General features: G+C 34.0%; 1 protein-coding gene across 1 annotated transcript in view; it reads left to right on the top strand.

Moving 5' to 3' along the window:
• The window catches only part of LOC134649344 (neurexin-4), a 68479-nt gene that overhangs the window by 7080 nt on the left and 36419 nt on the right, over nt 1-24980 (top strand). Inside the window, exons 7-12 of the mRNA XM_063504056.1 lie at nt 823-999; nt 6440-6601; nt 7423-7642; nt 8829-8973; nt 9423-9529; nt 10361-10486. Coding sequence (XP_063360126.1) covers nt 823-999; nt 6440-6601; nt 7423-7642; nt 8829-8973; nt 9423-9529; nt 10361-10486 — 937 coding nt within the window. The remainder of the gene's footprint in view (nt 1-822; nt 1000-6439; nt 6602-7422; nt 7643-8828; nt 8974-9422; nt 9530-10360; nt 10487-24980) is intronic.

Genomic DNA, 24980 nt, shown 5'->3' with positions numbered 1-24980 from the left:
TGTAGACTTTATGTCTTTGTAATAACGTTTACGAATGAGTCACACTGAAATTCTTATTGAGAGACTACATTTCAACTTCAACTCATAGCTACCTGTGAGTTCCTGTATCTACTTTGATGATGCGGTTTTTAGGGTTCCGTAGCCAAATGGCAAAAAACGGAACCCTTATAGATTCGTCATGTCTGTCTGTCCGTCTGTCTGTCCGTCCGTATGTCACAGCCACTTTTCTCCGAAACTATAAGAACTATACTGTTGAAACTTGGTAAGTAGATGTATTCTGTGAACCGCATTAAGATTTTCACACAAAAATAGAAAAAAAACAATAAATTTTTGGGGTTCCCCATACTTCGAACTGAAACTCAAAAATTTTTTTTTCATCAAACCCATACGTGTGGGGTATCTATGGATAGGTCTTCAAAAATGATATTGAGGTTTCTAATATCATTTTTTTCTAAACTGAATAGTTTGCGCGAGAGACACTTCCAAAGTGGTAAAATGTGTGTCCCCCCCCCCGTAACTTCTAAAATAAGAGAATGATAAAACTAAAAAAAATATATGATGTACATTACCATGTAAACTTCCACCGAAAATTGGTTTGAACGAGATCTAGTAAGTAGTTTTTTTTTATACGTCTTAAATCGCCTAAATACGGAACCCTTCATGGGCGAGTCCGACTCGCACTTGGCCGCTTTTTTTAAATAGATAGATTCAAGAGGAACCCGGGGCGGGTTGCTAGTAAATAAATAAAATAAAGAGATGTCTACTAAATATAAATTGCACTTACGAAACATCGTTCAACTAACAGATTATTTTTCCTTACAGCTATACATCGGCGGTGTACCCAATTTCCAAGAAGGCCTAGTAGTAAACCAGAATTTCACCGGCTGTATCGAGAACCTGTATTTGAACGCCACCAACGTCATATACGAGCTCAAGCAAGGATATGAGACCGGCGAGTCGTTCAAGTACCAGAAAGTGAACACTCTCTACGATTGTCCAGTAAGTGAACAGTTACTTTTACGCGGTAATCATGTCACTTAGCGGTTTCAGCCTGTAATCAACAACTAGTCCTTAGGGTGGTATTCCACCTATCCAATTTCTTTGTCCAATGTGCATTGCGTCGTTCTCTTATTAGGCAAAATGTGAGACGCAAATACAAATGTAATTACACATACACCCTAAGTTGGGTGAATAATCGGATCCTAGGTAAATGTGGCGAAGACTGGTATACAACATTTTTAGTCGGGAAGACTCATAGGGCAAAAACTCTAGTATTTGTAGTATCGTCTTGGGTTGACCCTAGGGTTGCCAACTATTTTTTGGTAGAATATAGTATTTTCCAGAATAGGGCATCAAAAATATAGTACATTTCAAAAAAATATGGTACTTTTAGATAAAATACTAAACATAAGTGTAACATACGTTTAATCAGAAATATAGTATTATAGCGTACTATATATTTTTCCAAAAGTATATAGTACAGAGAGCCAAAATATAGTACAATACTATATAATATAGTACGGTTGGCAACCCTAGTTGACCCATTCGTTTTTCGTTAAGTTCTTAAATTAGTCCTATTCTGCTTTCGTCACCCATTCTACATTCGTCACAATCGTCGGTGGCTTTCAATGTAGAATGCATGACGAAAGCAGAATAGGACAAATTTAAGAACTTGACGAAAAACGAATGGGACGACCCAAGACGATACCGTATTTGTATACCTACGTACTTCGCTCAGATACAGTCAAAAAGGAAGAACTGGTTCTGCCTTATTAACCTTCTGTGCAAACAGCAACACTTAACTGTCCATCGGTGGACCTTATGCCTTTTGTAATAACGTTTACGAACTGTCAGTTAACAGCGTGGATGACTTTTCATTGTAATGTTTAGTAATAAAACATTTGTTTTGTGTTATACTGAGTCTGTATTAATTTTAAAATATATTTTACACAAATGCGATAAAACAACCTCTAGCCAAATCTAGCTCCAAGTGATCTCAGCTAAGGCGAACCTATAAGTTACACAGTTCATTCTAATTTTACAGCGTCTGTACTCAACAAATGCCGCTCGCTGTCACTGTCACTTCCATATGCATTGGGTCATTATAAACGGTCTGTAGTTGCGTTCTGTTACAAGCATACATTACATCATCCCCCTTTTACAAAAAAAAAAACAAAACATTTTTTTTTTATAACTTAAGAAGACTAATCAAACAGTCTAACAAACTTAAAACAACCTTAAGTTACAATAATAAAAATATAATGCTCCCGCACTACACATTCTTAACTAACACACACAGGAACACCGAATTATTGAGGTCGAACATGAAATGAAGTTCTAGTATATCTACAACCGTTGCTATCTTCAATATTATATGATCTAAAATTATTTTTGTTAACAATTTTACCCAACAACCATTTCTTCGAACTTGGGTCTATCTTAAACCAAACATTTTGGCCTATTTCAAAATGAGGCTTCTCTTTAGTATTTTTATTATAATTAATTATGTTTCTATTCCTAACCTTATCAAATTCCATATTAGTATTATGATTCAACTGAGGCTTCAAATATTTATAAGTACATGGTAATTTTGTTTTTAAATTCCGATTCATCATTAATTGAGAAGGCGTAAAATGTGTGCCAGAAACAGGAGAAGATCTATATTTTAACAAAGCAATTCTATAATCTGTTTTATCTTCATTACATTTTGTTAACATTTTTTTAGCAATTTGCACCCCACGTTCTGCCATACCGTTGGACTGTGCATATCTTGGACTTGAATAAATGAATTTAAAGCCCCATTCACTTGCAAACTGTTTGCATTGAAGTGAATCAAATGGAACATGATCTGCCACTACTGCCAATGGTATGCCAAAACAACTGAACACATCTGTTAAAACGTTAATTATGCACTGAGAGGACTTATTCGAAATGGGTTTAATATCTAACCATTTTGACATGTAATCATAAATAACTAAGTAACTTTTCCTCTTATAATCCATTATGTCAATTCCAATTTTTACAAATGGTAAAGAAGGTACATCATGACATAACAATGGCTCTTTTATATTATTATTTTGATATGTTTGACAGATGAAGCATTGTTTAACAAATGATTCAATATGAGCATCCATTTGTGGCCAATAATATAAACCCCTAACAGTTTGTTTCATCTTTGTTATTCCTAAATGACCTTCATGTAATTTTTTTAAAATTGTTAATCTTAATGATTTAGGAACAATCAATCTATCATTCATAAAAAGCAATTTCTGATCTATAGTAACTTCATGTCTCAATTTAAAAAAATGCTTAACATTATCTGGTACCATATTAATAGACTCAGGCCAACCTTCCTGTGTGTACAACAACAATGTGGCTAAAGTCTCATCTTTGGAAGTTTCGTCAATTAATTCTTGTTTCTGTTCATCTGTACATTGTAAATAATTTCCTAAACCAATACAATGTATAACTTCAAACATATATGATTGATCTTCATCTACTTCATTTAAATAACTACGTGACAACAAATCTGCAATATGCATCAAGCGGCCTTTTAAATATTTAAAATCAATATCATATTTTAATAATTTTAGTTTAAGTCTTTGTAATCTAGCAGAAGGGATTTCATGGATACCATTCTTTAATAGAGTTTCTAATGGTTTATGATCATTAAGTACAGTACATTTTTTTCCATAGATGTAATAATGAAACTTTTTAGTTGCCCAAACTACACTCAACAATTCTTTCTCAATCTGTGAAAATTTTTTTTCTGCACTGGTAAGACTTCTTGATGCATAACATACAGGCTTGCCCTGCTGCATTAGGCAGCAACCCAAACCATCCTTACTAGCGTCACATTGTATAGTCACAGGTAGAGAAACATTAAAATTTTTCAATACAGGTGTTGCACTTATGCATTTTTTTATATTACAAAAAGCATTTTCATGTATTTCAGTCCAAAGCCAACCAACATGTTTCTTCATTAATGCTTGTAAAGGTGCTACTAAATCTGCCAGATTACTGATAAAATTTCTTAAATAATTTACCATACCCAGAAAAGATTGCAGTTCCGTTTTATTAGAAGGGCTTTTAATATTTAATAATGCTCTTACTCGTTCTGGATCAATTTTCATTCCCTCTCTTGAAAACACATGACCAAAATATTTAACCTCCTTTAATTTATATTGAAACTTTCTTTTATTAAATTTTACATTGCTTACTCTAGCTCTTTCAAAAACGCGTTCTAATATTTTGTCATGTTCGTCTTCATTATCAGCACAAATCAACAGATCATCGCAGTATATGACCACACCAGGAATGTCACCAAAAGTTTGTTCGCTATATTTTTGAAAAATTTCAGGAGCTACTGACAAACCGAAAGGTAATCTTAAAAATTTATAACAACCAAAAGGACTACTAAAAGTACACAGGTCTGTTGAGTTATCTGTTAATCTAATATTATAAAAACCATCTGACAGGTCAAGTACCGAAAATACAGATTTATTACTTAACTTTGTAAGCATTTCTTCTAATTTTGGTATGAGATGATATTCCCTTATTAATACCTTATTTAATTCCTGTGGGTCAAGGCAGATTCTTAAATTACCATCACTTTTCTCTATTATTACAAGATTACTTACAAAGGATTTCGGATGTTCGACTTTCTCAATAATTCGCTGCTCTTGAAGACTCTGCAATTTACAAGCCAAACGCTCCCTTATTGCATAAGGAACTCGCCGAGGTGGCTTTACTACCGCCTGTGCGCCCGGTTGAATGTGTAGTTCAAGAGGTACCTTAAATTCTCCGACACCCTGGAAAAGTGACAAATTTTTGTTAACAATAGCCTCCTTGTTATTAATATTAATACTGTTCATGCTACTATTTTGTAGTAGTTTTAATTCAATTAATGAGTTTAAACCCAAAATTGGATTTACATTATTTTTAATATCAGTGTCAACCTTTTCATATTTATTCACCCCAATGTTCAATATTATTTTCCCTAAGGGCTTAAGCTTATTACCCCCAAATACTTCTAATATTATATTTGTCTCAGACCACTTAGGATTTTCATCATTGACAATCATTTTTAAATCTTTTAATGAAATGACATTTACCTGAGCCCCTGTGTCACATTTAAAAGTTACTTTTTTATTTTCAATGAACAAATCTGACAACCATTCATTATTATTAATCTTACTAGTATTTCCTATAGAGTGAACTAACTTTACTAGTCACAAATCATGTACGAGGTTATTATCCTCAGTATTTTCCACTTCAATTGATGCTACATTTTTATTTTTACAACCCTTAGCAAAGTGGTTTAATTTTTTACATTTATAACATGTTTGGCCAAACGCTGGACATTCAGCTGGTCCATGTTCAAGATTACATTTCAGACACCTATAAAATTTACTACTATACTTCGTGTTTTTCTTAGTATTATTAAAATACTTAGCTTCATGCTTAGGCTGACTTGACACAAGATCAACCGACACAGGTTCTTTCTTCTGCATCACCTGTGCATGTTCCTTTGACAGCTCCGCTACTCTGCACTTGTTCACGGCTTCATCTAAAGTAAGGTCCTTATTTTCCAATAGTTTCTGTTGCAGCTTTTTGTCCCTGATGCCCATGACAATTCGGTCCCTCAGCATTCTATCTTCCAGTTCTTTGAAATTACAATTTTTTACTAATTTTCTAATTGCGATGTAAAAGTTGTCAAAAGTCTCTCCATCTTCTTGTTTTCTGTTATTAAAATTAAAAGTGTTGATGAGTTCATTTTGCTTGGGTTCAAAGTATTCGTCAAACAATTTGAGAAGCTCATCAAATTTTGTCGTATCTTCCGAGCCCTTTATTAAGTTATAATACAGTTCCAGTCCTTCTTGTCCAATACAATTCAACAAAATTGCCGACTTTCTAGCATCAGTCACGTTTGTTAATCCAGCGGCCGTAATAAAAATCTTAAGCTGTTGCTTGAAATTCGTCCACTTTAATAACATATCACCAACTGAATCTAATTGCAGCGGTGCAGGCATTTTAAATTCTATACCCGACATTATTGCTTCTGTGCCTCTCTTGTCCTCCGTATCCTTGTATTAATTTATTATTCAGAATAAATCTTCATATGTTCGATAGACGACTGCGCCATGTAATGTTTAGTAATAAAACATTTGTTTTGTGTTATACTGAGTCTGTATTAATTTTAAAATATATTTTACACAAATGCGATAAAACAACCTCTAGCCAAATCTAGCTCCAAGTGATCTCAGCTAAGGCGAACCTATAAGTTACACAGTTCATTCTAATTTTACAGCGTCTGTACTCAACAAATGCCGCTCGCTGTCACTGTCACTTCCATATGCATTGGGTCATTATAAACGGTCTGTAGTTGCGTTCTGTTACAAGCATACATTACATTCATAACAGCATTTTTTTCTTTCAGGAACCGGAAATAGTCCCCGTAACTTTCCTGAAGGAAGGTTCGTACGCGAAACTGCGCGGCTACTCTGGGGGCAACCAACTCAACATATCTTTCGATTTCCGAACTTACGAGAACCACGGGCTGCTTATATACCACAAGTTCAAGTCTGAGGGATATGTTAAGGTAAAGTTTATTACTAAAAGGCATATTTGAAAAAAAAAAAACTCAGCTACACACAAAAATCTAAATAGGGTAATTCGCCAGTAACTGACCACTTTTAGTAACTGGCCACCCCAAACCTAAAAATAATTCTATTCACCTATAAGTAGAATTCATTTTAGTATAAGGTGGCCAGTTATTGAAACCGTATACTAAAATGAATTCTGTTTATAGGTGAATAGAATTCATTTTGAGTTGCGAATTTTTGCGAATTACCCTAATACTTTTTGCTTTTCAATTCAGTTCTGCTAAAATATAATGTCAATATGTACTAAAGTTTACAAGAAAGTTAATTTTTGTAATTCGCAAATAAGAAACAAGGGTAGGGCGATGTTAGTATAGCATTTATTGTAATCCAGCGTAGCGGAGAAGATCTGTGGATTACGACTAATGATATTGGTTAATTTGCAAAATGGAAAAGCAGCCTAAAATTGTTTGAAGTCTACTGTTTTACTTCTAATTTTTAGGGTTCCTTACCCAAAGATTAAAAAGGGGACCCTATTACTAAGACTCCTCTGTCCGTCTGTCTATTTGTCACCAGGCTGTATCTCCTGAACCATGATAGCTAGACAGTTAAACTATTCACACATGATGTATTTCTGTTGCCGCTATAACAACAAATACTAAAAAGTACGGAAGCCTCGGTGGGCGAGTCCGACTCGCACTAGTCCGGTTTTTTCTAAAGTAACACGTGCATTTGTTTTGGTTTCAATAAACTGTTAATTTCGTAGTGTTTTTGTAGCATGAACTTGAATAACATTCAACCTAATAATTTTGCAATTCAGGTATACCTCGATGAAGGCAAAGTGAAAGTGGAACTGTTCACCGAAGGCTCTCCGAAGGTGAGGCTGGACAACTATCCAGACGAGATGTCCAACGATGGCAGATGGCATGCTCTCATGCTGACCATGGCTACGGATAGCCTGACACTGGCCGTGGACCACAGGCCGGTGGAGACTACGAAGAAATTGAGGTTTATTACTGGGAGCTCGTATTATATTGCTGGTAAGTTCTATAGTCTATACACTAAATTATATGAAAAAGCGGCCAAGTGCGAGTCGGACTCGCCCATGAAGGGTTCCGTATTTAGGCGATTTATGACGTATAAAAAAAACTACTTACTAGATCTCGTTCAAACCAATTTTCGGTGGAAGTTTACATGGTAATGTACATCATATATTTTTTTTAGTTTTATCATTCTCTTATTTTAGAAGTTACAGGGGGGGGGACACACACATTTTACCACTTTGGAAGTGTCTCTCGCGCAAACTATTCAGTTTAGAAAAAAATGATATTAGAAACCTCAATATCATTTTTGAAGACCTATCCATAGATACCCCACACGTATGGGTTTGATAAAAAAAATTTTTGAGTTTCAGTTCGAAGTATGGGGAACCCCAAAAATGTATTGTTTTTTTTCTATTTTTGTGTGAAAATCTTAATGCGGTTCACAGAATATATCTACTTACCAAGTTTCAACAGTATAGTTCTTATAGTTTCGGAGAAAAGTGGCTGTGACATACGGACGGACAGACAGACGGACAGACAGACAGACATGACGAATCTATAAGGGTTCCGTTTTTTGCCATTTGGCTACGGAACCCTAAAAATGAGTTTTTTTATCCCAGATACTAAAAAGACTAAACTACTATTAACTAAAGAGTTTGAATGCCCCAATTTATTGAACGAATCTGTCGTTTTATTATAAGAATTACCTTTAAGCATGACATGCGTTGTCGTGATACATACTTAAAGTCGAGCTTGACATAAAGCGCGCGCCAACGCAAGCCATGCTAAGAGGTTTGGTTTTAGTAATAGAGCATGAAGATAGGGCATTATACCGACCAAACTATTATCTTAGTATTTCGGATATAAAAGCTTAATTAGCTGGATTTCTAAGAAGCTTGTGATACTTTTTTCCTAAATCTGTCAAAACCAATTGTCATAAATTAATGTGACGTTCCACGGCAAAAGGTACCTTATGGCACTTGGCGCTTACATCGCATAGCGCTGCAACAATAATAGCGCGCGGCGGCGGAGCGGCGTTAATAATAGCGTAAGCGCCAACGGCCATAAGGTACCTTTACCCGTGGGACTTCACATATGTTTGAGGAGGTCTCTTGGCCATTTTTAAGCTCTATGATCCTTAATAACGATATACAAAAGCTCTGATTTATAATATGTTCTCCAGGTGGTAAAGGTCCTCCGCGGGGCTTCGTTGGCTGCATGCGCCGCATAGCTGTAGACGGCAACTACCAGCGACCCACGGACTGGAAGAAAGAGGACTATTGCTGCCCTAATGACGTTGTGTTCGACGCCTGTCAGATGATTGACAGGTCGGTAAATTCAATATTGTTCAAGTCTAGTTATATACCACACCACGTGCTGAAGAAGGAGTATTGCTGCAACGATGTGGTGTTCGACGCCTGTCAGATGACTCAGATGATTGACTGGATACCTGGACTGTTTCACCACGATCACAACTGTCATGTGACAGTGACAATTCGCCGCACATTCGGTCCAATAAACAAATGTTGATGTAACTATCGTCGTAACTTATCGACCCAAAAATGGTCAGGAAATGGTCAGCTGTTATGTTAACGTGAACTCCCATAATTTCATTTTCTTTAATTTTTGCAAAAAGTTACAAAAACTCGTTTGAGAAAAAATTAAGAAATGTTCTGAATAATGTTTTGGGATCTATCTTTTTTATGGTATGATTTTCGGGAGACTGGGAACCGTAAAACCTGAAAATGCTTAGTTATAGAATGTATTTTTTTTTAAGATGTAACCCGAACCCTTGTGAGCACAACGGCGAGTGCACTCAGACTGCCGACGAGTTCAACTGCAACTGCCAGGGCACTGGCTACGCGGGGGCCGTTTGCCATTCGTGTAAGTTAGACTTTATATAATTGACCCGGTTGAAATTACTTATCAATTATGTAGTTTTTAATATTTAAATAGTACATTATTGTCGAGGTTCGGAAGTAGCTACTTGCAGGCTGAGGATTCGTTTTAAACGGACGACCTTGGGAGTCCGTTTAATTGAATCCGAAGCCAGCAAATAGCCTTCCAGCCGAGTCATATATAGTGCTTTTCTCAAAAATGGTGCAAGAAATAGAAATATTTTACAGAACTTACAGAAGCAACGTTCTAATTTTCACAGAAAAAAATACAACCATTAAAAAAATTTGCTTGCCGCCTTTAAAAAAAAAAGAAGTGTATTTTTCTGCTGAAAATACGCCAACCTATTTGAGACACCTAAATAGTCGCGGTACCAACATTAAGCCTGTAACAGACTATCGCACCGCACCGCGACCTTGGAGCGTCGCACCCATAAGTGAGAGCGAGAAAGAGATATCTGTTTCGGTGCGACGTTTCAAGCTCGCGGTGCGGTGCGATAGTCTGTTATAGGCTTTATAATAATAAGTGCTGATCATCTGTTTGGCTGTTTAAGGGACCTATGCCTTCATTGGATATGGCCATTTAAAGATTTAAAAAGTTTGGAACTCGTTAAATAATGGAATTTGTATGCGACATTGCGGTCCCGAAATCGAGACTGCAATGTTTTTAACTTTTTAATTTTTTGAATGACCATAAACTACTCACTTCGCGACCTATTATTTAACCGGCAACGTCGACTTTGCCGGCCATTTTTGAGAAAAGAATATTTATTTGAAGCAAAAACGAGGCTAAATGCTTGTGACATTGCGTTTGTTGCAGCGGTTCACCCACTCTCCTGCCAAGCTTACAAGAACGTGCAAGCCGTGGCTCGCTCCGCTGACATCAGTATCGACGTGGACGGTTCCGGGCCCCTGTCCGCTTTCCCCGTCACCTGCCAGTTCTACAGTAAGTACCCAATGACACGGAGTAAATAGGGATGTTGACATGAATCGCGAATATATAACATGTTATGTTTTTACCATAGCAGGGAATATTAGAACGCGGAAAACCATATTTTGCAAGTGTAAATATGCGTAATAAATTAATTAAAAATAATCAAAAGTATTTAAAATAATGCCCAGTATTACGTGACTGCAAACGCCAATCGGAGCGCGTGACGTAATCACAGTGGAATCACCAAAGACAAGTTATAAAACCTGCCTAAGTGTCTACAGATTATCGTACCGAAACGCGATCTTGGTGCGGTGCGGCGCACGAATCGATAGTGTGTAAGGTGGTGCGTTAAGGACGCAGCTATAAGTTAGAGCGAGAAAGAAGGTCGCTGTCCGATGCGGTAGTGTGTTAAGGCTTTAAAAAAAATGTCAGTTGCCATATAAAGAATTTAAAAAAATGACTGACAGCAGTTTGTTTAAAACGCCGTTACGTCATCAAGGTCACGTGACAGTTTGGAGCGTTTAGGCGCGAAATTTAAACACGAAACTTATTATACATGTTTTTTTATTCAAAATTAATGAATATATTTTTTTAATCTTTTTTTCTGTAATTATTACGTGTCTATCTACAAAATGAAACCAGTTCCAAAAAATTGTCAACATCCCTATTGGCGCACATCTGCGAGATCCTACTTTGTGAAGCTGGAAGTAATGACGATCATATCATTGTTTATGTACAACTCTGTACTAGAAATTCACAAGAAAGCAAGCACTCTACCAGGGGGGTGTCACTCCGCAGTTTAGGTACATTTGGCCGGCGCACCCATCGGACAGGCGTATGGCAGTGGGCTGCCGCTCGGCGCGCACGATACTCGTGTCACGTGGCGCTCGCGCAAAATTGAAAATACACAATGGCTTCGAAACTTACTTCCGTGAGAATCAGACATACTATCTCCGGATAAAAAATGTATGTTTACATAATCAACGTTTGTAATTCCTACATATTTATCTTAAAAATAATAAATCAGTGGGTATAGATATAAAAACTTGTCAAGTGATAACCCCGTGCCGACACTCACAGCTCGGTCATAAAACTGCGGCGCGCAAAGGAGATTCACGGTTCGTGCGCGGTTATAAGTTTCAATTTTGCTTGCAGGCGGCGATATAGGTGTAATTTTATACCTATATCTGACTTTTGTGAAGGAGTGAATTTTCTGTACGGTAGTACTATTAGTTATTCTGTGACTCTACTTAAGGGGACGGTATATGACGTTTTCGATTTAGAGCTCACTTTGTGCAATCAATTTGTTCAAGAAATGTTTAATAACTGCATTAAATTATACGTAAATTTGTTCACGAAGAAGCCGTGTACCGGCTCTTCACGGCATAATATTTTTTATTTGCTGTAATTCTCTACAAATCGACACTAAAAGTATCCAAAAATCAAAATATGGAGTTCCGTTTGAGCAACACGCATTACAGTTTTGCCTTTAACAGTAATTGAGTTGTTGTGTGATTTTGAAAGCTAGATAACTAAACTAGCAAATTATTATCTACTTATATTTTTACTCACAAAAACAACACAGAAATTCAATCCCAAATGTAAACTTTCGTACAATTTCCATACATTGACGACATCACTCAAAATTCTTCTTCGAGTCAGATGGCCGCTGGCCTTGGATCGAAGCAGACGTGTACATCGTCGTAGCTCGTTTTTGACATTATTTAGACATTTCATCATATACGCTTACGAAAATGTATACCAGTAGATAAATTGTATTTCAAAAAATAGGGTAAATAAATTTATTTAAAATTTGATTTGTTGTTATTTACAGGTCGTAACGATCGAAAACAGCAGTAAACTATCCTAAAACAATACGATTACAATTGAATTTAAGTAACTTGTTCCTTCAAAACCCGCTTAAAATGAAAAAAGTTTAAAGACTCGTTTTACTGATTGGGATTGATTTTCATTATGCTGGTATCAATTTTGCGTAAAAAAAGTATATGACTTGTACGTCAATGACATTTGATGTCAATTGTAATCTTGTATTTACGTTAGAGAATATTATATATTCATTTAAATATTACTTACCTATTAATACGAAGCGTAATTCGTTTAATACCTGAAAGTCTTAGTGTCTACACCTACTTTGTTGCCGTTCGTTCCGTCTATATGTGTGCGATTACGTGCTGTTCTCAATAATCAAGAAACAAGCCATAATGTTCAAGAATAAAATAACAGCAAGACCAGCATTCAGTACTAACTAGTTTTTGCGGATTTGGAGACAAGAGATGAAGCTTACAGGCTAATACCGCTGCGGTCTGGTTATTGTTATGTATATATATCGAGTATTATTTAAATTTACTATAAAATAACAATGTTTTATTTCAATGACATTATGTGCGTAGGTATGTATGTTTCGGTGATTATAAGAATTTTGTCCACACAATAATTGTGCAAAGCAGAGACTGCATCATGCTTTCTTTACGGTATAAGCGGTATGGTACCGTTATTATTTATCAATACCGGTTCGTTTTGAAGGTAAAACTATACCGGTTGAAATACAAAGTACGGTACCGGTATAAAATTACAGCAGGGACAACCATTTTTATAGATGTACAGTCAGCTGCAGAGAAAAGGTACGACCAGATAGATAATTGTATGCAGGGGTGGTACCTTTTCTCTGCAGCTAGCTCTACCTAAACCATCATTGACCGAGCGTTGGCGAAGGTCTCCGTTTCAACTTGGGCAAAAATGCTTTCGTATGTCCGAATTCTTCTCCTTTGCATATCACATTTCTCAACTGATTCTCGTGAAAATTCGGTAGTCCGATATAATTATTTGGTTTCTTTTTTTTTGAACAATTTAAAATAGGCAGAAATTGTCATAAAGGACTTAAGCGCCAGTAGGGTCTGTGACACTTAAGACCACTGCGATTATTAGGTACTTACTGGCCCCTATTTCACCACGACCACGGTGACAGGTGCGACAGTTGTCGACATCACTGTTGCTGACGTCACAGGCCTCCATAGGCTACGGTAACCGCTTACCATCGGACGGGCGATGTGCTTGTTTGCCACCAACATTTTAATAAATAAATAAACTCCATTATATTGCCACTAAAAAATTCTTATTTTGCGAAGCTAATGACAATTGTCACAAGAAACACGGCAACTGTATCGAAATTGCGACACAGAACTCATTTCCTGTCAAGACTTACCGAAAATTCTTTGAAAAATCTTGTGACAATTGTCACAAGATTTTTTTGCGAGAGAAATGTCTGTTTTATCCGATATAATAAAGTTTTTTTTTAATAATAGGTACAATGACGGTGGCAAACACGAATACGGCCCGCCCGATGGTAAGCGGTAACTGTATTATTAAATTGTACAACGGGACTTAATCGCGTATCTAAGTTTTAAGATTTACCTCCGACGTTTCGAGGACGGCGTTGTCCCCGTGGTCTCGGCGAAGACTGGCTTAAGTTGACATCAGCATCTTCTAACCGCGCGAGTTTTTCGAACTACTCGCACTTGGTCTTGTTTATCCGCTTGAACGTTTTGCGGTTCCGTTGTACAATTTAATAATGTGTAAAAATCGTGAAAGTTTAAATCAGTGTTAGCGGTAACTGTAGTCCATGGATGCCTATGGCGTCAATAACAGCGATGTTTTTGTCGTACCTGTCACCGTGGTGAAATAGGGGCCAGATTACGCCGCGCCGCGTGGAACGTAAGGTGCATTGGGGTAAATGCATACCATTCACTCAAGGAAAATAATCTCCCTTATAAGATCACTCGTGTGTCTGCCATTTTGTTAAAGCCAATTTTCACCGTAACTACTGGACTAGTTCAATTGAAATTTAGTACACATATGTCAAGTAAGGAAGTAGTAAGTCGGTGATCCGAAGATGAGTAACGTAAATAAATGAACTTTTAACTTTGCGGCGATTTTTGGTATCATGTGACATATCAGATATAATACATAATTATAAGTAGGTGAGCAAAAATGTACCATAACCTAACTCAGAATTGTATTACATAAATACATATACAAAAAATAGTTCAACGCCAAAAGATTAATGGAAGACCTATGTCCTATAATAGGTGAGTTGGTCTTAAACAAAAAATATGCAATAAAAATGTGTAACTGTGGAACCCATAGTGAATCCTACTCGTACATGATCGGTTTTTATATTATGTACCTATAAGATATTTTCTACTTTATACTTTATAAGTGTACCTACATAATATTTACTTATAAGCAGTTGTCACGTAAAATATTTGTAGATTTTTTTGGAAGTATGTGTCACATCATCATCATCTTCCTCGCGTTGTCCCGGCATTTTGACACGGCTCATGGGAGCCTGGGGTCCGCTTGGCAATTAATCCCATAAATTGGCGTGGGCACTAATTTTTATGAAAGCGACTGCCATCTGACCTTCCAACCCATAGGGGGTAAACTAGGCTCTTATTGGGATTAGTCCGGTTTTCTCACGATGTTTTCCTTCACCGAAAAGCGACTGGTAAATATCAAATGATATTTCGTACATAAGTTCCGAAAAACTCATTGGTACGAGCCGGAATTGCAATTCGCGCGCTCTTACCGCTAGGCCTCCAGCGATTTTTTTGAAGTATGTATAGCACAAAAAAAATATTTAGAAATGTAACATTTAAGGTAGGTAATTAAAATACGGTATAAACATTATTGGAGAAGACTTGGAGGAAGTGTCATAGGGATCTACATTCGATGCGTGGAAAACAAGTTCTTTTGTCTAATTATAATCCATCGGCAATCACGCGAGCGCATAAAACGAAAATCATTTTTTTTTCACTCCCTAAAACTCCCTTAACCTAATAACAGTAAAACAAAAAATAAAATATAGAGGGTTACCAACCAGCCAAAGAATTATACATAGATATATGCACTTATCCCAACGCACCTCACGTTCTACTCTGCACGGGGTTCATTGCCGCTCCTACCGCCGTAAGTAACTATCAACACCTACATTATCAAGGCTACGATCGAAGATAATCGCTTCAGCACTGAAATAATACCGGTGGAATACCGGTATAATATTTTTTATTTTAATTGTATTAATTTAATAGTGAAACAAAAGGCGAATATACCACATAAAAGTAAATCGGTAAAGATATTAGGGGTACATTAGCCAACACTGTTTCCATATATTTTCAAATTTTATTTTGTCCGCCTTAATTAAATTTTGCACCCTGCCGGAACTTTATTTATTTAAATTCTCATTTAATTGATTTTGAGCCTTATGAAAAGTCGTATAGAGTAGAAAATAAAATTTTACATCTGATTTAATGACATCGGTTTTATTCGGTTTAACTTTAGAAAACGCGTATCTCGACAAAGCCATAATGTAGAAAATTGTCAACAACCAAATGAATTATTAGAATTTAAATACGTCACGTGTGACATGAACAGACAAGGAAAGCAAGATTAAATGTATTGTTTCTCTTTCTTCTTTCAATGGAACGTTTTTCCTAAAAGGAGGCCACTAAACTCAAAACGCTATCTTAAAAAAAAACTTGATGGGTCAGTGACCTGTCCCAGTAAAGTGAGGTAGTGTGCGTGAAGTGCGCTTGTGTGTGAAATGGGGTAAATTGACAGAATCTGAAAATTTACCCACCTCTACCGTCACCTTAAGCGTTCGGATTGCCACAATTATAATACGAGGAACAATACCAAACTAATACTTCCATCGCTAAGATTAAAAAAGTGTCAGAAACAGGGAATTTTTATAAAAATAAAGCTATTTAATAAACTGCCCACAAATGTCACGGATTTACCTTTTAATTTATTCAAAAAGACAGTCAAGACTTTTTTCCAAAACCATGCCTTCTATTCGATTACTGAATATCTGTCTTTACAAAATATTTTAATTGACGCAAATTGTAAGTAGGTTATATTATTATTAAACTTATTTACTTTATAGTAAATTCATACTCTATAAGTATAATATTGTGAAATGCTGACTTACCATGTAATGATCATGTTACATTATGGTTAATAAATAAACTAAACTAAACTAAACACGGCAGATGGCGCTGTACAGTAAGCACCAGTTGCACCAACCACACTGAACGGACTGTTCAGAGCAAGGACCGGAAAACCCCTCTTTACGCTTAATCCTATCCATTCGGTAACCCAATCAATTCGGTTACCGTATCATTCGGTAACCCTATCATACTGTTACCTGATTGTAACGGTAAGCTTATTGAAACGGTAACCTTAACCTTTAACCGAGTTAATCTCAAAACCCCATCGCGTTAGGGTTTTTGTTAGGGGTTTTTAACCGGTTTTTATTCAGTTATGGTAACCTTTATTATCGGTTGCTTATTGGTTTGCTACATTCGTATTTAGTGATGTGCCGTCAGTCAAATACCTACTAAAAGAAAAAGTTAATTTATTAATAGAACTAATAGTTTATTTTGTTATTTTTGTATTTTTTTTTTAATTTTGCATATTTTAATGTTTTTGTTTATTTTAATGTTTTTGTTTATTTTACTTATTTTGTCTAAATTTTTATTTTGTTTATTTTACTTATTTCATTTATTTTATTTGTCATTAATTTTGTTAATTTTATTTATATAATTTATTTTGATTATTTTGATTATTTTATTTATGGAAAAATCATTTATTTACAAACAAGATATATACAGTGTATTACTAAAAGAAATTAAAAACTAGCTTAAATCTAAAATAGGCCCTTGAGGCATTGTACCAAGGATGCTGGCGACATTTCCTCGCTGTATCGCAATGCTGATACGTTGTGCGAGGTAGCCGCCAGCTCTTCGGTCACCAGTTACGTCAACCAGACGCTTCGCGATTTCTGCGAACAACTTATGCGCGCTGGGACCCCATGGACCTAGAGTTTCAACTCCAAATGGTACAAAATGGTACTCTCTACCGAGGCTCTTATATTTGTTACGTTTTAAAATTTCGGCGCTTTCCGCCGCCCCGCCCGCTTTTACATTAGTCCGTTGGAGGTGGGACGGTGCCAGTGTGTCTACGCAGGTAGCATCCCACACTAACATCCGTCCCAAGCTCCAAGGAACTAAGGACACCCCATCGGGCCTCTTGCCATCGTCTCTGAAAATGCCAGTCGGCTCAAGAAGAGCAGGCACATTGATGGTGGCAAGAGACCGACGGATTATGTCATTAAGCGACGCATGTCTCGAAAAGCGTCCTGCACTTTTTTGACAGGATAATCCATGGTGTCCCAGTCGGTCCACGTCCGTGCCACAAGAGCATATGTGTGGCGTACACACCGAAACCCCAAGTCGCAAACCAGTCGCCAGTCTAAGGGAGGCCGGATCCAAGAAAGTACCAGTATTGGGCGAAGGATGGGCATGTAGCCAGTAACCGGCTTCCCGGGCTCCGACCGCCAAAAGCCTCGCGCGATCTGGACCTGTACAGTTGTTTAGCAGAGTATTGTAAGCTAAATCACAGTAAACATTATCCCAGCTCCTTTGTGAATTTGGGTTGTCTGGAAATTGTTTGCCTGGGCAAGCAATTTTAAAAGCATTTTTGGCGTCCTCAAAGCCCGCAATCTCACAGTTTGTGGGCAAAGCCCTTAAGATATTTCCTGTGAGACCAGACGTGCTATGAGTGGACGCCAAAAAGGCTGGGGAAGCCACACTGAAAATTTTGCGAATTCCTAAACCTCCAAACCGAATAGGGAGGGACGCTTGAGACCAGGAAGGCTCACTTAGCTGAATGTTTAGAATCGTCTCTAAACTAATTTTGATCAAATCATCTATAGGCGACAATAAATTTTGATGTTTCCAAAAAGGACAACTGCGGAGCACATATGTAAATTTAGGGACAAAAAGGCAGAATTTGAGAATCACAAGAGCATAATGAGGGCTAATTTCGAGTAAGCGATTCGTGTGACTTTTGAATTTAGTTATAGCGTTAGAAATAAAACGGGGAAATGATTCCTCGAATATAGGAGAACCCAGGAGGCAAAGAGAATACTTGTCTACTGATTTGATATTGGGAGTCAGATCGTCAAATTTGGTTTGTAAGTCAGTCAAAGTACAAGAAGATTTTTGAATAAAGAGTTCGCATTTGCTGAAATTCAGTTCTAAACCAATATTTTCGAAACTACTCTTAATAAAAGACAGACTTTTATTTATTTTGTTTATTTTTTTTTATTTTTTATTTTATGTATTTGATTTACTTTATTTACTTTATTTACTTTATTTACCTTATTTACTTTATTTACTTTATTTACTTTATTTACCTTATATACCTTATATACCTTATATACCTTATTTACCTTATTTACCTTATTTACCTTATTTACCTTATTTACCTTATTTACCTTATTTACCTTATTTACCTTATTTACCTTATTTACCTTATTTACCTTATTTACCTTATTTACCTTATTTACCTTATTTACCTTATTTACCTTATTTACCTTATTTACCTTATTTACTTTATTTACTTTATTTACTTTATTTACTTTATTTACTTTATTTACTTTATTTATTTTATTTATTTTATTTATTTTATTTATTTTATTTATTTTATTTATTTTATTTATTTTATTTATTTTATTTATTTTATTTATTTTATTTATTTTATTTATTTTATTTATTTTATTTATTTTATTTATTTTATTTATTTTATTTATTTTATTTATTTTATTTATTTTATTTATTTTATTTATTTTATTTATTTTATTTATTTTATTTATTTTATTTATTTTATTTATTTTATTTATTTTATTTATTTTATTTATTTTATTTATTTTATTTATTTTATTTATTTTATTTATTTTATTTATTTTATTTATTTTATTTATTTTATTTATTTTATTTATTTTATTTATTTTATTTATTTTATTTATTTTATTTATTTTATTTATTTTATTTATTTTATTTATTTTATTTATTTTATTTATTTTATTTATTTTATTTATTTTATTTATTTTATTTATTTTATTTATTTTATTTATTTTATTTATTTTATTTATTTTATTTATTTTATTTATTTTATTTATTTTATTTATTTATTTTATTTTATTTATTTTATTTATTTTATTTATTTTATTTATTTTATTTGTTTATTTGTTTATTTATTTTATTTATTTTATTTATTTTATTTATTTTATTTATTTTATTTATTTTATTTATTTTATTTATTTTATTTATTTTATTTATTTTATTTATTTTATTTATTTTATTTATTTTATTTATTTTATTTATTTTATTGAATTTAATTTCAAGTAGCGAATTGGATAGTAGGTCAGCTTCCGCTTACGTTTTTATTCCCTAAAGTTAAATATTTTTATTAAAAATAAACTAAGTACTAAAACAAACAATAAAAAGCCTTAAAATAAAAATTACAAACTAAAATTAAAAACTAGAATTAAAAACTAAGCTTAAAAACTAAGCATAAAAATAAACTATAGATAAAAATTTATTTTATTTATTTTATTTATTTTATTTATTTTATTTATTTTATTTATTTTATTTATTTTATTTATTTTATTTATTTTATTTATTTTATTTATTTTATTTATTTTATTTATTTTATTTATTTTATTTATTTTGTTTATTTTATTTATTTTGTTTATTTTATTTATCTTATTTATTTTATTAGGATAAAGTTCATTTATTTAACTTAAAAGGTAATAATAAAAAAACATTACAACTAACTATGAAATCTATAAATTAAAAATTTAAAACCTAAACTAAAATTAAAATAAACCTACTTAAAAATTAAACTAATACTTATAATATTATATAAAAACTAAAATGCAATACTAATAAAATAGATGTCAATAATATAATTTATTTGTTTTTTTTTTATTTATTTCATTTATTTTATCTATTTTATTTGTTTTATTTATTTTAGAAACTTACAAAATTAAAAGTAGTAGTATGTAACTACAAAAGTTAAATTAATTCAGAATAACATTCTAATTGAATAAAACGTTATTTAGTATAATCCTACATCTGGAATAAATATTCCGTTTTGTCTTTTTCATTTAAAATAAAAGTGTCATGATTTATTCACTTTCTATTTATTCTAAAATAACGAGTGCAAGAATTATTCTTATTCAAATCGATTGGAATAAGAATGAAATTTCTGTTTTTATTCTTATTCTTATTCAAGTTATTTTTTGCCCAACTCTGCTCTAGATTACTCGGTTTATGCGTCGTTGGACTAAAAGTAAATATGGCGATGTATAAAAATGTCTAGATATAAAATAAAAATTGGTCCGAGTATTAGAAAGCCAATACTTCAAAATGTTTAAGTCTTATCAAGTCGGAATATAAAAATGACTACTTTCAAAGTATACAAATGTCTAAGTCTTATCAAGTCGGAATATAAAAATGACTACTTTCAAAGTATACAAATGTCTAAGTCTTACCAAGTCGGAATATTAAAATGACTACTTTCTTTACATAGGTCCAGGATTATAATAATACATATACGGAACAAATTCATCCCCTCGTAACATCTAGTTCTTAAATTAAAACGAATAATATTCAATAAATATGAACAAGCTAATAGATAAGCGATCAACAAACAAGCTGAATTCTAAACAGACAAACTTTTATCTATATATTTGGTCTAATATACAGATGCACATTTTTATACCTCGTCGAAATTATATACGCACGAACTTATGCAAGTAGACATTTTTATACATCGCCATATTTACTTTTAGTCTAGTGCCGCAACATATTTGTATTTGGTCTAATATACAGATGCACATTTTTATACTTCGTCGAAATTATATACGCACGAACTTATGCAAGTAGACATTTTTATACATCGCCATATTTACTTTTAGTCCAACGACGCATAAACCGATTACTCTCGTGTTGTTGAAGGTGACTATTGAACAAAATCTGCAAAATATCTTTCATGTATGAAGTCAATTATTTGCACTTCCTAGTACCTAATAACATGAAGATAATAAATATACCTACACGGGCGAAGCAACATGCGTATTTAAATCGAAACGCTGCGCTCCGCTGGCACGCGCTACAACGCAAGTGCACCGAATGTTTAAAGGTCGTGGTATTTTCTATTGTATTAGGATATTTAGGATTAAGCAGAATGCGGTGAGAGTCATAGTGACAACAATAAAGCCTTATTATTGTACTACACTACAGTATTGTTATCAGTACTCTGCCGTGTCATGACTTATTGATGTAATTGTAGATACATGAGTTAGTGGTAACAAGGTTAAATGGCATTTATTTGGTCATATTATACGTCATATTATATGTAGTACAATGTATATAGATAGTAAAATGAATTTCACCCCTCTTTTCAATGGTCGGATTGATTTGAATTTTTTGAAGCCTTCGAAACGGTGATGATAATTTTATAATGAAGCTACATAGAAAGTAAACTGCGAAATTATAATTATGATGGTTCAATGTATATTTCTTTGCGTATTAAGTATGTATTTTGTTTATTATTCCTACCAGCCTTGAGGTCTTACGTATGCTATCTCTTTCACACCTACGGAAAGTGAATGAGATAGTAAATTACTGCAGGTAAGAAAAGAGTCCTACGCTTATCACTATAATTAAATAGATTTGCAGAAAGTTGCAGGCGTGTTTGCACTTGAGACCGTCATTCATTACTCATTGGCAATAACAATAGGATTAAGTCGTGGCGTGGTGAATTCTTTGTCAGCATTTGCTAAACACGTGCGGCAAGCGTTGTGTCAAATATACCTGTTAATTTCCGTCTAAATAATAAATGCAAATTTTAAATATCAGAAGAGCTTTTAAAAACACCATAAGTCTTGGTAGTAACTCGGATACTGAAACCACATACTATAGTTCGTTTTTTTTTAGCATTAGAAATAAGGTAATAGTACATTATTGCAGAGGCCGGGAAAGGGCAATTCGTGGATGAGTTTCGATTCGTTCGAAGAAGACGAATCCACGAATTGCTATTCCTGCCGAGGCATATATAGTGCTTTTCTCCAAACATGCGAGGAAATAAGGTAAAATAATAATTATTTAAGCAGCAAGCATCACTCAAATCGAACCTTCACATCAAAAATGTCAAAAACAATTTCCCTCTAAAATATTTTTTTTTTAAGTTAAGGGCACAAACTTATTCTGCCATTCAGTACCATTCAATATAATTGTGCAATATAGTTGGTCAAACCAATTTGTCAGTCAGTAAGAACCAGGAAAACTATACCCATCCTTTTCTTTTGGGTGCTAGTACTAGTGTAAGACAAAGATAGTATGATTCTCTCTGTCTCTGTTTATGTACACGGATGAGATCCTTAAAAAAATATAAAAATAATCTTTGATTTTATTAAGCAGTATTTGCACGATCATACACGAGCACAACGGTCTTGTAAGAACGAGACAAGTAAGGTCGTTTATCTTACTATCTCACTCTATCCTATAGTTTGAAATGATAGCTGATCGGGTCGTGTAGACGCGGCTCGCGGCTACAATAATTGGCTGTTTGCGTTTTTTATTTTTAAAAAGTAAAAAACACTACAGTAATAAGTCATTACTGTAGTGTTTTTTTCATTCCCGTCCGCTAGAACAGGACAGCGATAGTTTGATTTTTTTAAATTAGAGTTTGACAATAACGTAGAACTTCCCGTACTATTTTTGCTACAATAAGGTGAACATTTCCGAGCATATTGGAGAAAACAATCTTGATGTCTCTTTTAATTGAAAAGCACATTTTAAAAATAAGTTACGGTAAATATGTAACAATTATGAATCTAATACGATCTTTTATAGTCTTCTGCTTTCATAAGTAATAGTTATGGTTTTTAAAAAGTGTTTTTCAATTAAAAGACATGTCAAAATCGCTTACCTTCTTTCAAGTTCTTTCTAATGCTAAAAAAAACGAATTATAAACATAATTCGAAAACAGAAAAACATCATGAGTATTTTCCCCATTTGTTCCTGCCCAACGTGATCGCCGCGATACATGAGGCGGGGACATATGGGAATGATTTAACTGAAGCGCCTATTCCCATCTGTGCCCGGCGGGGAGAAATATACACCATATCAAGCCATTCCTTATCCTACCTTTAAAAACATCTTTTTTAGGGTTCCGTACCCAAAGGGTATAAACGGGACCCTATTACTAAGACTCCTCTATCCGTCTGTCTGTCACCAGGCTGTATCTCATGAACCGTGATAGCTAAGCAGTTGAAATTTTCACAAATAATTAATTTCTGTTGCTGCTATTACAACAAATACTAAAAACAGCATATAATAAATATCTAAGTGGGGCTCCCATACAACAAACGTGATTTATTTGCTGGTTTTTGCGTAATGGTGCGGAACCCTTCCTGCGCGAGTCAGACTCGCACTTGGCCGGTTTTTTATTTTTTACATTAATTTAGGCACAGTGAGCCATTGAAGAGTTTCGCTATCCACCATCCGTTCAGAGCAGCTGAATTGTACCTGATGATTTAGTTATCACATTAAAATAAATACGGGTATCGTCCAATACCAAGACTATGCGGCAGTAAATTAAATTTGTAAGATTTTATTGCATAAAATCAGGTATAAATTAGTCAAGAAACATAATAGTTTCTTGTCTAATTTACTTCTATCTATACGTAACGCCTATACGGCACCCATACTACATGTTTAATCCAGGAATATTATTTAGAATATAAAATCATGATTATATTTATTTGATTAAGAATGAGATGATTCTTATTCAATTTTTTCACATACGAATTATTTCCGATCAAAATTATTTGAATAATTTTGACGGGAATAAAATCAACATGATTTTATTCTTAGGAATTCTTATTTAAATAATGATTTTATTCTTGAATGCCCAACAGTGCTTACTAAGTATGTATGTAATGTATGTATCTATTTAATTTAATCAAAACTATTTCACCTACCAATGTTATAGATACCCAATGAATATGTATAATGAATTCTGCCCTAGTAGCACGGTCGCATTTTTATCGTTTATCACCATGCCTGTCACGTTCTAACAAGTATGTAAGTGCGAAAGTGACGGGCATAGTGATAGTCGATAAAAATGGAACCGTGCTGAGCCCCCTGGTATTAATGAAAGATTTGTAGTATTAAAATAAGTTTATAACTGCTATAGATATATATTTTCTGATCGCTGCATTAAGCGGTACAAGGTAAATTACGACTTAGCTCATACAACTCACCGCATCTGAAAACATTTTAAACTAAAGTCTATTTTTTATTCGGTAGACTAAAATGACATTTCGTAGTATGAACATCATGTGTCATTTCATTTCATACTATGAAATGTCATTTTAGTCTACCGAATAAAAAAATAGACTTTAATTGCTTATTATAAAATAAGCTCATAATAACTAGTACATATGTCATTTGTTAACAATGGTAAAATATCTACCACAATCCGCTAGCGCATGTATCTTTATCACAAAGTGTTTTTTTTTTAAATCACTTAAGATAAATTATACCTAACTAGGTACCAGTAAAATTACTAGTTA

This window comes from Cydia amplana, chromosome 7 (genome assembly GCF_948474715.1).
Source record: "Cydia amplana chromosome 7, ilCydAmpl1.1, whole genome shotgun sequence".
Lineage (NCBI taxonomy): Eukaryota > Metazoa > Arthropoda > Insecta > Lepidoptera > Tortricidae > Cydia > Cydia amplana.
This window is presented reverse-complemented; position numbering and strand designations above follow the sequence as displayed.